The sequence below is a fragment of the Columba livia genome, chromosome 19 (genome assembly GCF_036013475.1).
Source record: "Columba livia isolate bColLiv1 breed racing homer chromosome 19, bColLiv1.pat.W.v2, whole genome shotgun sequence".
Lineage (NCBI taxonomy): Eukaryota > Metazoa > Chordata > Aves > Columbiformes > Columbidae > Columba > Columba livia.
This window is the reverse complement of record NC_088620.1, coordinates 1,520,076-1,533,236: the sequence shown is the minus strand read 5'-3', so window position 1 is coordinate 1,533,236 and position 13,161 is coordinate 1,520,076. Positions and strand designations below refer to the sequence as shown.

General features: G+C 49.2%; 2 protein-coding genes across 22 annotated transcripts in view; one reads left to right on the top strand and one right to left on the bottom strand.

Moving 5' to 3' along the window:
* CRB2 (crumbs cell polarity complex component 2) overlaps nt 1–4,737 on the top strand; it is a 51,580-nt gene extending 46,843 nt beyond the window's left edge. For 5 of the 7 annotated variants that reach the window (XM_065035429.1, XM_065035430.1, XM_021280251.2 and 2 more), the window contains one exon: nt 1,192–3,068. In XM_065035429.1, the coding sequence (XP_064891501.1) occupies nt 1,192–1,419 (228 nt within the window). In that variant the 3' untranslated portion in view covers nt 1,420–3,068. Of the gene's footprint in view, nt 1–1,191 lie in introns of all 7 variants that reach the window. The other 2 variants (XM_065035428.1, XM_065035427.1) reach the window with 2 other exon arrangements.
* Nucleotides 4,738–6,665: 1,928 nt separating this feature from the next.
* Nucleotides 6,666–13,161, bottom strand: part of DENND1A (DENN domain containing 1A) — a 137,571-nt gene continuing 131,075 nt past the window's right edge. For 10 of the 15 annotated variants that reach the window (XM_065035433.1, XM_065035434.1, XM_065035435.1 and 7 more), the window contains 3 exons: nt 12,435–12,563; nt 10,452–10,707; nt 6,666–9,617 (listed from right to left, as the gene is read on the bottom strand). In XM_065035433.1, coding sequence (XP_064891505.1) covers nt 8,337–9,617; nt 10,452–10,707; nt 12,435–12,563 — 1,666 coding nt within the window. In that variant the 3' untranslated portion in view covers nt 6,666–8,336. The remainder of the gene's footprint in view (nt 9,618–10,451; nt 10,708–12,434; nt 12,564–13,161) is intronic. The other 5 variants (XM_065035439.1, XM_065035441.1, XM_065035444.1 and 2 more) reach the window with 1 other exon arrangement.

The window sequence follows — 13,161 nt, the reverse complement described above, 5'->3', positions numbered from 1 at the left end:
TCCAGTTTGCATGTGTGGACTCCCTCAGGCACCTCTGTCTCCTCTGTCCCAGGACACTTCTTGTAGGTTCCTTGTTTTCATTTTCGTCATCCTTATTAGTTTTTGCAGAACGTTTCCCTCCTGAAAGGCGCAGGCCTGTGGTGGGGCCAGGTGCTGGTGGCGTTTGCTGCTCACCGGAGCCGCAGAAGCGAAGGAACGTTTGTTCCCTGCGCCCTCCCGCTCCTTCCCGTTCCCAGCAGCAGCAGCGGCTGCCGAGCGGGCAGCAGGCCCTGGGGTGGGCTGCTAGAAACTCCTCTGGTGCTGGTACCGGGTGACTAATCGCATGCTGCGCAGAACTAGAACTAACCCCAGCGCATGGCTTGAGTTGGGGCCGGCTCAGGGGGTCAACTTCAGCCATTCGGAGATGGCACAAGGACCTCAGGTGCTCTGGGAACATTCCCTCTGTGCTGCTCTGTGACATTGCCATAGACTGTATGGCGTCCAACAGCTGCAAATAATCAAGCTTGAATTCTTCTGGTTTTAGCTGAAAGGTGGTAGATAGTATTTTTAGCAATAAGAAATATTTTTTACTTTTAGGAATATTGTAATTTTAAAGCTTTCTTTAATGACAAAAATTCCACCTTTTTCAGATGTCCTAGTGGTAACAGCTGTGCGCTTTGTGAGCCGCTGCTGTGCAAGGACACTTGGCTTTGGAGCAGCTTTGCAGCTCCAGGATTGGTCCCATTCATTGTCTGTGTGTAGTTTTGCTGTGTCCATGGCAGGTTGGCTGCCCGGCTCGGTAAATCCACGCACCCTGCATGAATTATTGTAACGGTATTAACTGTTCCATTGGTAAATCTGTTTATAACTCTGCCCCATTGACATCGGCTTCGCTGAAGCTGCCAATTAAACAGTGTCACTAATGAGTGCCACTAGTTTTGAATTAGAAAGAAAAAGTCAGAGTGTGTTGCTGTTCTTTGAAGTTTGAACGTGTTTTGCTGAGAGATGAAGGAATGAACGTGAGCATTCTGTGCAGGTGCCCTCGAGCCCTGTACTTGTTCCTTGCTTGTCCTTTTCCGTCCAGGTACAGACATTCTGCTTTTTATCTTCGTTTTAGTTTTTTTTCCCTCTAATCTGCCCATTTTGGGTTCTTCAACATAACTTATCATAACCACTGGAGTTTCATTGTTTCTCCGTTAATTTCTTTTACAGAAAGGGACTCCAGGTGCTCTCTTCCCCTCCCCACTAATTGAAGTAGCTGTCCCTGTAGCCTGTGGCTCTTTACTGCTACTCAGTATTGGTCTCATATTCATGATTCTCACTGCAAGGAAGAGGCGCCAATCAGAGGGAACCTACAGCCCGAGTCAGCAAGAAGTGGCAGGAGCTCGGCTGGAGATGGACAGTGTCCTAAAGGTGCCACCCGAGGAGCGGTTAATATAGGCACTGCCCTGGCAAGGAGATGCACCTGCAGGGTCTGCTCTGACCTTGATCCTTCTCCAGCACTTGCAGCAGCACATCCACCCTATCTCAGTTCCCTAAGGCTCGGTAATGAAGACGTGGACGTAGACGCACGGGGCAGACTGTGCAGTGGTGTGCAGCACTGGCTCTCAGGGAGCCTCTTGTCCCCTTTGCTGCCCCGTGACGGCCCCGGCCGGTCACCCCAGCAGCAGCTGTGGGTCTGAACTCACTCTGGCTCCATTCCACCTCAGGCAGCAACGGCATAGATAAATCTGCTTTAAAAGGCAGGAGTAAATTAGGCGCTAATTTACAGATTAAGATTTACATATACTTTTTAAGGAACATTGTATAGAGGGTACTTATGATTGGTTTGTATATACTGTTCTGTTTTTATTGACAACTGAAACCCACTCAAAGCTTTTCCAGTTTAGGTGTAGGAGGTTTTTCAGAAGGAGTCAGTCTGCAACAGCAACAGCAGCTGTGACCTCCTGCCCTGTGACAGCCAGTGTTACAGGGAACTGTCAGGAATTACTGAAATCATTGTACAAATGGTTATGAAGTGATCTCTGTTAGACATTCCCATGGTACCACGCAGGCCAGGCGCAGGCAGAGCGCTGGGTCTGGGGACCAGTGCTGGAGCTGTCGGCAGGAACAGCTGCCACATGCTGAACTCGGGGCTTGTGTATTGGGGGCAGTGGTGAGCAGAACGGGCACCAGCCGCCTTCTGAGGTCCCTGGGCCCTTGTGTAACAGGGAGGGGACAGCGAAAGGGGGGACGCTCCTGTCTGGCACCGTGTCAGCACAGAGCACCTAGAGGTGCTGGGGCTGAGGGCTGTGAAATGCTGCACTGTCCCCGCGGGAGCTCTGAGTAACACCCTGTTCTACCACAGCAGCCAGTGTGGGCGCATCTTAGCAACTCCTCGGTGGTGGGAGCAGTCGGGGCTGCGGGGGCCGCCCTTCTCCTTGCAGTCGTTGCAGCCACGGCGATTGCCATGAAGAGGAGGAGAGCAACTCAGGGAACGTACAGTCCAAGCCGTCAAGAAAAAGATGGGGCTCGAGTGGAAATGTGGAACGTAATCAAGATGCCACCGACTGAGAGGCTGATCTAAGACCTGGGGTCACATAACAGGTGCCGTGTCATCCTTTAAACCATCATGGAACTGCTGCGGTGTCTGTCTTAGGTGTGGAGCTGTGGTTTTGTAAGACAGGTCTGTAAGGCTTTAAGCTATTAATACTCCATCGGTACAGGTGACCGCCCGCTCTCACGAGGCAGCAGGAGTCAACTGCTTGAACGAGCTGGGTTATTTGTGTAAACGGGTCTGCCAGAGCAGGAAAGTCGGGGCGGGGGGGGCGGGGGCAGTTCTGGAGGGGCCAGCGGAGCAGAGGCAGCGAGCGGTGGCAGCGCAGGAGGGGCGCAGCCCCGCCGCCAGGACCGCACGCTGTGGCACCAGCAGAGAGGTGGCCGGGCCACCTGTGGCCCCTGGGGAGTCACATGGGGCCTGCACCCTCGGAGCTGTCCCTGCCACCCGGCACCAGCAAAGGTGCTGCACAAGTAAGTGACGCGGGTCTCATTAATAGGAATTAAACTACTGTATCAAGAAATAATGTGAATAATGTGGCTGTTTCAAAAAAGGTGTCTGTGCCTCCTCTGCAGAGCTAAGCCAGGTGATGGGGGGGATATTTCCCAGAGCTGCTGTCCTGCAGCTCAGCCAGGGTTAGCGTTAGCACCTACTGCTGTGCTGTGTTAGACACGCCTGCTACATCTTTTCCGAAGAATAGGAATAATTTAAGTGCCTTTGTGAGACTGAGTTGCCAGTTACAGTATTAAGTTTGTGGGACAGAGGCTGTTTATATGTACAAACCCGCTGGCTGCGTGTCGGGCTGTGGGCTCAGTCACCGCGAGGAGCTGATGGCTCGAGGACAGAGCGTCCGCCGTCCACGGGGTGAGAGGGGGGACACGTTTCCAGAGCCCTGGGACACACAGGCTGGGCCTTGTCATACAGGGGAGTGGAGATTAGTTAACGTAACGGTGACTTTTAACACAAAACCAGGGTTTGTGTTGTAGCAAGACACAGCATTCTATGTCCACATTGCCCTCAAAAGGGTAATTATTTTGTGGCTTTACATCTCCTTTGTTACTGATTTAGCTGTTAAATGTGCTATTTCTTCTTCAGTGGGATGTGGCAGAGCCTGTGGAAAGAAACGCAGCAGAGCAGGCCCAACAAGGTCTGAAAATGAGTAGCATTTCAGGGTAATTACTACACCTATTGATGAGAAATATTTTAGAAACCAGTATCTGGTTTTTAATCTCCCACTACTATTAATGAGCAGGGACACTGCCCACCGCAGCTCGTGGCACCGCAAGGAACCGCTCTTCTGCTTTGCTCTTGGATTTGTTTTGCACTGCAGCTGTAACTTTAATTCTAAGCAAAGGGAAAAAGCACAAAACGATTGCTCAGCTCTGTCTGGTTGAGAACAGCTCTGTCTGGTTGAGAACAGCTCTGTCTGGTTGAGAACAGCTCTGTCTGGCTGAGAACAGCTCTGCACACACGACTGCAGATACAAGGTAAAAAATGAACATTTTGGAAAATTGAAAAAAAAACCCCAAACGACCCACCCTTGGGAGACGTGACAGTATTTTGTGTGAGAGATTTTTTTTTTAATTCAGCCCATAATGATTTGTAACACACCTTCAGCAACCTTAGACCACGCTTTGGGTGTCAGACCTGCTTAAACCTCCAGGCTGTTCGTTGCCAGGAGAGGCCTGTACTTCTGCTTTTTAGCTCCGCTACACTTTTTGTGTTTGTTTAAATTGTAGAAAAATGATGGCAGCAACAGGATTTAAATGAGCCAATATTACCCCAGCCTGTGTCATTCTGAGAAGAAAACCAGAATTGTGTTATAAGAAGTGATGGGTATAAAGCTGCTGAACTATCCCCCGCCGCAGTACGGGGCTGCGCGGCCGCTGCGCCGGAGCAGCAGAGCCCGCCGTTTCAGTCCGAGCACCCAAAGCCGGTACAAGCAAAAGTGTTAAATACGTTGTCAGTGTCTTGAGCATTTCTGCAAAATAATTTATGAAAGTGTTTTGTTTTGTTTTCAATTATGAACTTAACTTTCTTTTGATATTTAATGTTTGAATATATTTTTTCACAGAACTGGATTTGCTGTAGTTAATGATTGTGATCCTGATTTTTTTTTTTTTTTTTTTGTAATTGTAAATTTTATAATTTGTAAAAATTAGAACATCCTTCAAAAGAAATTTACAATAAAATTTGGTCAAGAATTGGCCTGGTTACCTTGACTTGCGATTGGTCCTTTTCCTGAAGAGTGACTTGATGTCCCGCTGGCTGGTTTTGGGCTGCGGCGGTTTGTACAGCTGCAACCCCAGCGCCTCTTTTACAGGGGCTGCCGCAACCTGCTGCATTTTCTGTGAACCCATTTCACTGTTGATCTGTGACTTTATGAGCAAAGAGACAAAAATCAGACTGTGCAAAGAGCCACGAAATACCCAGCGGGCGCTGGACCCTGCGCAGGAGCCAGGACGGGCCCAGCGGGAACAGCAGCAGCAGCGATGTCCCCAGTATCATCTCCAGCTCTGCCCAGCCATGCGGAGCTGCAGGACCAGCCGGGAGCTCTTCCCACCTCAGAATTTGCCCTGGATGTCACCACAACCTTCTGCTGTTCCCAAAGGACGTGGGGAGGCTGCAGCAGCTCTTGTCTGCACTGGCTCACTTTTGAAATCCCTAAAGCCGTTAACCCCCAACAGCTGGAAACAAAGGAAGAAGACTTTTCCAAGCCTGGATGTTTTAAGCAGCAGCAGCTGAACAGGCTTCTTGTTCACTACTAACCAGCTTAATTTGCTGATATCTGAAAAAAAAAAAATCACTTTGATCATAAAGCCTGGATGGAAGCATACAAGGAGCAAAACACATTAAGAATCCCATTACAAGTAAAGCAGATGAACGCGGCAGTGCAGAGGGACAGAGCTCAGGAAGCCGTTTGCCCTCTGAGTAGAGCGCGTGAACCATTCCCGTGGCTCAACAGGAACAGGTCCCCGTCGGGTAAGGGGAGATTAATGGCCCTGAACTATCAGTTATTTGTTACTGACACACTGGCCACCTCTGAACCAGAAAAACACCTGTGCACATGTCAGGGGGGAAGGGAGAAATCTCAGCAGCTCAGCCATTCGCTGCAGGTTAGAAAAACCCCTCCTGTGTGCAGATAAATGACAAACCTCTCACAATTAACGTGTGTAATGGGGTAATGAAAGAAAGGGCTTCAGTTACAAAAATGCTTGTCTTGACAGCTTCCAATTCCAGTGTCTAAAATGTTCTTAATCTAAGGAGTGAACAAGATACAAACATGGTTTCACCATATGTACAGCATCAGATACTTACAACTTCAAAGAGTTGGGATTTGTTTTGTTTTAAATAAAAGTTATTTCTAATGGAAGAAAGCATCTGTAAATAAGCAAAGCAGTACCAAACAAGTATGGTGAGGACAGGAAAATGTGCAAAGTTGAATATAAAGTCATTGATGAATAATAAACTTCTCATACTAGATTAGTAAAAACCATCAAAAATCCTTCTACGTGAGCAGAAGCAGCGTTTGCCAGCCGAGCTGCTCTCCCAGGCGAGCACGGGCTGTTCACACCTTGCCCCGTTAGCAGTGAGTCCCGTTAGCAGTTCCTGAGTTTAACTAAGACAAGAACTAAGCGGTGCCGCAGGGACCGTCTGCCCCTCCATGAGCAGCAGCAGGTACCAGCGGCTCCTGCTGCCCGCGGGCCGGGGCCCCACGAACCGCAACTTCTCCCTTCCAGCAATGCCTTTTCTGTTAAGCGTTAATACTTTCCAGTGCCTCAAAGCTGACTTAAAAATAATCCAAGAGCACTTGTTTGTCTAAAAATCAACTACACAAAATATTCCTTACTATGGGCAGAGTAAAATAACAAGAGCTGTGGAACGATGTGCAGTGATAAAGAACCTGAGCGCTTCTCTCTTTCCTTAAGCATGTGAATAGGCCTACTCAGTATCTCACCAGTGTGCAACACTAAACGTTTTTAAAAGGGTACGCAAAATTCAAAAGGCATGTTGTACGCAGAGCTTCCAGTGCCTGTACATACCCACCAGAATTGAGAAAAACCTTATCACATAGCAAAGGAGATCTGAAATTCCAGACAATTATAACACTCATATTCTGAACTGTATAAAATAAAGTCTAAGATAGTAGTTCCATTTTAAATATTTTACTATGCAATACTAAAACCATCTGTTGTCCAACACAAAAAGAAAATACAAACCCAGCTGAATGGCTTGTCAGAGTAACAGGACTTCACAGAAAAATGGAATATCAATGTAATACCGTGAGCTTTCCCAAACCGGTGGCATTTCAGATATTAGGAGTATTTTTCTTTTGTATTGCACAGACTCGCACGCACAGCCATCTGCATACACTAGAGTAAGAAAACTTCCGAGATTATAGGAATAAAATAGATACATTGGAAATCAGATAAAGCTTTACAAGAATTTCCCCATGTGTCCAAAATGATTTCCTTTCTCAAAGGCTTCATGGTGATGTGATTACCTCCCGAGCAACGTGTTGTACATCAGATTGTGCCCAATACAAAACAACAAAAAAAGCACCGCTTAAGGAAAACAGAAATGATCACTGCAAGGACAGCGGCTCCCGGAAGGGATGCCAGGAGATACTATTGCCACAAATGAGTGTCTCAGGAAACGTGACCAAACGTACCCTTTAACCTTTCCTTTGCATTTTCATACGTGGGGACCTCACAGTCCATTCCCTGGCGCAATTAATGTCTCATCACACCAGCAAACGCTTCTCCTGGTGCTGAGATGGGCTGGGGGAGCCGAGCGCTCGGGCCCCACAGCCCGCGGTGCCGGCACCGACCGGTGCGTCCTGCCCGTCCTGCCCCGCGCTGCAGCTCCATCCGCCTCAGCACCGAACTCAGGAGCCCGTACTTTGTACCCCAGGGTTTTTTGCTTTTTTTTGTTTGTAATAATCAAGTAAGATATTGTTACATCCCATTCATATACTGTCATTTATAGTATTTATATATAATATTAACATACACATACATAAGAACTAGGATACTCTTTATGGCCTCTATTTTCTGATGTATTTAACAAAACCAAACAAATAAAAAACCTAAAAAAAGAAAACCAATTGCTGGTGTTTCCAGTTTCCCACCAGAGCTGCAGGACCAAACCCTGAGCAACTGCTCTGTGCAACGAGGAATTACGACAATTCTGCACCAGAGGGTCCCTGTTACCTCTCAGTGTCCAGATACCAGGGGAGGGAAATAAAAACTCTGCAACAAAAGCTCATCTAGTATCTCACCTACGTGAATGTCTGTATTTCAAGACAGGACAAACTCAGACCCTAATGGATTAACTCAGTGCAGCCCCCCAGTCCGGGTGTGTTTGCTGCACTTCACACGTGAAAGCAAAACATCCCAGCTGGAACGCGGGAAAACTGAACACGGCACCCACAGGCAGGAAAAGCCCCTTGTACAACGTGCCGCGTTGTGCTCCCGGCTGGGCCAGGGACTGGAAATACAAGGGAAGGAGCAACTTCTGCACCAGCATGTTTGAAAAGCTACGTGTGGAAAACCAACCCAAACCCAACTCAAGCCCAACGACCTCCATGGTCAGCGCCAGAGTCCTGGGGGTTTTCAGGGAGGAAGTGCTTGCGGGGACAGGACAACGGGGGGACTCGGGCAAAAAGCACTGGTGTGTGAGCTGCGGCAGGTGATGGGCCCGCAGCCGCCCTGGCTCAGCTTCCCATCAAAGAAATGCTTGGGCTTATGCTGGCTCAAAAAAACAACAACAACTAAATCCTCTGTCAATTCCAAAGGGACATCAAAGGCCATTGGGAGCATTATTCAAATGTTTCCCATCGCTTTCGGAGCTGTTCAACCTTACCTGGTGTGGATGACACATCTTGCTTTGTCTTTTTCAATAAATCTTCAAATGGATCTTTTGTTTCCTCAGGTTTTGAGGATAGTAACACTGACTCTAAGCCCTTTGCTGGCCTGGAGGGGATCAAAGGGGATTCGTTAGACAGGAGAGCTAGCGCTAGTTTGGGATCTACCCTGGCGCTGGCCGGGCCCTGTACCGCTCTGGTTTTGGCGGGCGCAGCCGGAGCCGCGGGCTGGACGGCGCTGCCGGGGGCCGGGCCGGGGCTCTGCAGCAGGAAGGAGCGAGCCGGCGGCACGGCCGCGCTGAACAGGTTTGGCATGGAGAGCGTTGAAATGTTTGCTTGAGGTCTTTGTGGTGGGTAGAAGCTAGAATTAGGTGTTATGAAGCTAGAGCTATAAGCGTGACCTAGAGACGGGGTGAAAGAACCCCTTGCGGGTCTAACTAGAGGCACCGAAAGGGCTCCTGGCAATGTCTGTGTGAACGGATTAGGAGATGGCTGTAAAAAAGGGGGTGGTGCTGCTGGGGAGGGGTAACCAAGCGGCTGGACAAACGGTGCAGCGGGAGGAGGCACAAAGTCACTTGCCACCGAGGCGAAGCCGGCTGCAGAAGGTGCAGGGGCTGAGCTTTGCAGGCTGCGGGGACCTTGCTGCGGGCCACTGCTTTGCCATCCGGCTGTTTTTAATGGATCCAGGAGATTAAGAAGGAAGTCACTTTCATTACCTGTGTTCTCTGTCTTCACTTTGACAGGCTGGAGCATCTCAGCAGTGCTGGAGTAACTTACAGACTGCTGGATTTCGGGCTCTAAGGAGACACTACCAGCTCCAAAGGGCTCTGGGAGAAGATCTGAAACCAAGTGGCCACGTCCTGTACTGGGAGTGGTGAGGATGTCTGTCGGCCCAGCTGGAGCCTGATGCTTGGAAGCCCTGGGTGCTGGAGGTGGTGGCACTATCCCCAGCTCAGGTGTCTTTCTTCCCTGTGGCCTGGGAATGGTGATGTTCCCTTGAACGGCGGGATTCGGTTCATCCTTCTCCGCGGGAGCCAGGACGCTGTCCCTGCTGCGGGGTCTCCTCGCTGGCGCCACGTCCCCCAGGGCGGCCAAGGGCCTTTCCGGGGAGCTCTGGGAGTACTTGGTAGGAATAGCCATGTCATCATGGCCCATGCTCCACAGCTTGTTGTAAGCGTGAGACAGCTTCATGGTTGGCACAATCCTGCTCCTCTCAGACACGCCGAGATCCATTCTCTGCAAGAAAGCATTAAGATTAACTTTTACTGATCTCCTCACAACACAGAGGATAAAGTGGAGACAGAGAGAAGCGGATGTCGCCACAGCGGAGGAGCAGCACGCAGCCCGGGAGGACAGGCAGAAATCAGAAGCAGGACTCTGCAGATTTAATTCCAGTTCTGCCTCTAATGAGTCGTTCAGTCGTGACATTTTGTGGCACCGATTGTTAGCCAAGTGCCTATATCTAAGGTACAGAAATTGAGAAGCCTTAATTGCTGTATGGAAAAAGCTGTCAAATGAAATATCTGGAGAGAACACAAAATTAAATATTATTGTAAGATAGAAATGACATTTCTTTCTTTCATGTCACATGAAGATCTCAGAGTCGGTTTCAATGTGGCACTTTCTACGCTGCATATATTCAGTGAAGTTCCTCATAAAGAATCTCTCTTCTGCAATCTAGATTGTTCAAATGATGCTCAGACCAAAATGGCCGGATTAGAAAAAGGTCATTTAAAAACCATGCAGTTTGGAGGGGACCTGAAGGTCCCCAGGTATTCGCTTCAAAGAGAACTGTGTGGGATTGCCAGCGGACAAAGAAGATTCTGAGGAACAAGGCAAATATTTCTGCCTTTAGAAGTAAAGGCTGCAGGTTTAGTGGAGAAAGTCACTGGCTTATAACTGAGTGCCATGACAGCACCTTCTTAATTCAGAAACAAATCTGGACACACACGAACAAATGCCCAGGAAACGGATGCATCTACCCAACAGTACGGAAACGCTCCTCAGAGAACCCCAGCAGCCAGCCTGGGTTCTGTGCGAACGCCAGCACACACGCAGCCCCGTCCACACCTGGTAATCAAACGTGCATCGCTGATCCCCCTCTTCTTTGGGGGTCCGCAGGTCTTCCAGGCTCTTCGCTTGGCTGAGAGGCTGAGCCTGTGTTTCGACTTCCAAGTTCGGGAAAATGTCCTCCAGGAGGTTGATTTCTGGGGCCTTGCTTGAGACGGGAGCGCGTGGGGCCAGAGGCTCTTTGGATTTTTCTGGGCTGAGCGCCTCTTCCCCATCAGCACTGTCAGATTCCTTCAGGGCCCGGTAAGGCTGAGGCCTAGGAAAGAAACAAAAATCTTGTTACAAATTACTGTCTTTTTAATTTAAAACAAAACAAAACCCAGGTGTTTACTAAGGAGCTGGATGGCTTTACAAAAAGCTTTTAGATGGAAAAATACAGTTTATAGTGCCTTGTGAACAGCAGGTGTGTGAGCAAAGTGACCAAGGGCAGGAGGACACAGGAAAATGATTCAGCACTTGAGGAAAAAGGCGTAAGTGGGAAGAACTCAGAGGAAAGCTGTGATCGTGCAGTCACGGCCAGGCCGATGAGGGAACTCGCTGGGTTCTGGGTTCTGCCTGCCTGGCCCAGCCCCTGTGCCCCATGAGCTCCGTATGCTCTGTGTGCTGTGCACTCTGCCCTGTGCTCCCCGTGCTCTGTGAGCTCCCTGTGCTGTGTGCTCTGTGTGCTCTGTGTGCTCCCCGTGCCCTGTGCTCCGTGTGCCCCGTGCTCAGCCCCTCAGGCGGCAGGGCCAGCGTGGCTGCCCCGTGTTCCGCAGGCACCTACATTCTCTTGCTCCAAGCTAACTCAGCACAGAACAGAGTTCAGTGTTTTCCTGCAATAACTGGGAGCACTGCAGAGTTCCAATGATTACACTGGTGTCATCTTATCAAGAAACAACACAATCCATTATGGAGACACCTATTTTACATTTACAGCCAAGGCTGAGTTAGCAGGATGCTTTTCTTGCACATACCTCAGCAGAAAAATGAACACCAGCAGATTTGCATACTGGTTCTGTGTACAGAGAACAGCAGCATAATGCGCATCCAATTAATAACAAGAAGTGCCACAGATATCTGTGGTGACTGGCGTTTGACTGACAGCCAGTTTTAGTGTGGCATTTAGACAAGGTTTCAATTAAAAGAAAATATTGGTGAGACCTGCAAAAACAGATACCATGGAAGAACCCTCCTCCTCTTTCCATATTTTATTATAATGCATCTATATCATGCACATTTATGAACAGCCCATCTTACTTCACTCATCAGCACACCAACCGCAGGCAACACCAGACTGTGATAATGCAGGTACAAGACAGACAGCTGATGGTACACGGCCTTAGGAAGACGGGGCTGTTGCGAATCTTTGTTGTACCTTCAGTGTCTCACATGAGCTGTGCTCATCTGCTAAGCATTAAATCACACTGCAAAACAACCCCTGAGGAATATTCTGCAACCAACCCATTTTAGTGGCCTGGCCGCCTGCACCCAAACAGCGGAGTGCGGGAACCTTTTCTGCCTTTGCCGCTGAACCAGCGGCACTCGCGTCCCCTCCCGCCCGTCTGAACCCGCCTTGGGCTTCACACCATGACTTCGAGCGCTTGGAGGCTCCACTATCAAACCAGAACCTCTTTCTTCAGCCTCATCTAATGCAACAATCCAAACCCACTGGTCACACAGCACAGCAATGGCAGGAGGTTTGGCCAGGAGCACAAGCAGCACATTGGAACAAAGGGCAAGGGCAGGGGTTACATCGCACAGAGCTCGAGTCGATGTGGAACCACAAGCTGTGCCCTGCTGCACAGGGCGCCATGCAGGACTGCGCGTTTGCATGCTGCTGCGGATCAAAACAGACAAGCAGGAGAAATGCTGAACATTCATCAAGCACCGGACAGAGATTGCAGGAGCATTTCCAAAATCCAGGTATAGGAGCAGGCACCCTGACCAATGCAAAACCCATTGTCTGAAAACTGAATTAATACAACGAAAGAATAAAGAATAGACCATTCAAAAGGAGCAGAGAAGAAAAAGTTTTCAGAGAAGCCAGAGACAGGATCCTCTTCCTGCTGAAATTCATCATCAGAGGAGTCCTCAGAGAGGAAGACCGTATAGTGTCGCAAGGGCTTTACAAGGCTGGGGGAGACAGGAGAGAAAAGGGAGTTATCAAGTTGTCACACTCAAAGCTCCAGAGGAGAGAGAAACCAAGTGATTCGCAGGCTCTGAGTCATTTCTGAACGTGGTGACCGTCCCCAGGGGCTCTGCAGGTACACGCTGAGCTCTGCCTTTCAGGGCAAACACAACTGTTCTGAACGTGCCGAGCGCCCCCCCGGGAAGGGACCCGGCCCTGCACTCGCACCCACCCCGCAGAAAACGCCAACACACAGACCCACGTTTTCCCCATGACATTTTCTAGAGAGCTGGGTGTCTTTTGTTCTTTAGGAACATCTCTGCCCAGACTCCCTGAGCTCTGACTACAAGCAAACAAATATTGGATCCACCTCTTTCCCGAGACTCAGCCTGACGTTACCCTAGTACATGATTCCTGCTTGGATCTGGTTTTGAAATCTGAAATTGCTTCACACTAGAATAAAACCAGAACTCTCCAAGGGTTTACGTGAAATGCAGCTTCTCAAGTGAGGTGTATATGGTGTATATGTTTCTTTTCATCCAAAGTCTGGCAGGAAAGGCACTCCAGCTCATTTCTCTGCATCACAGGACAGTAACTATCAAC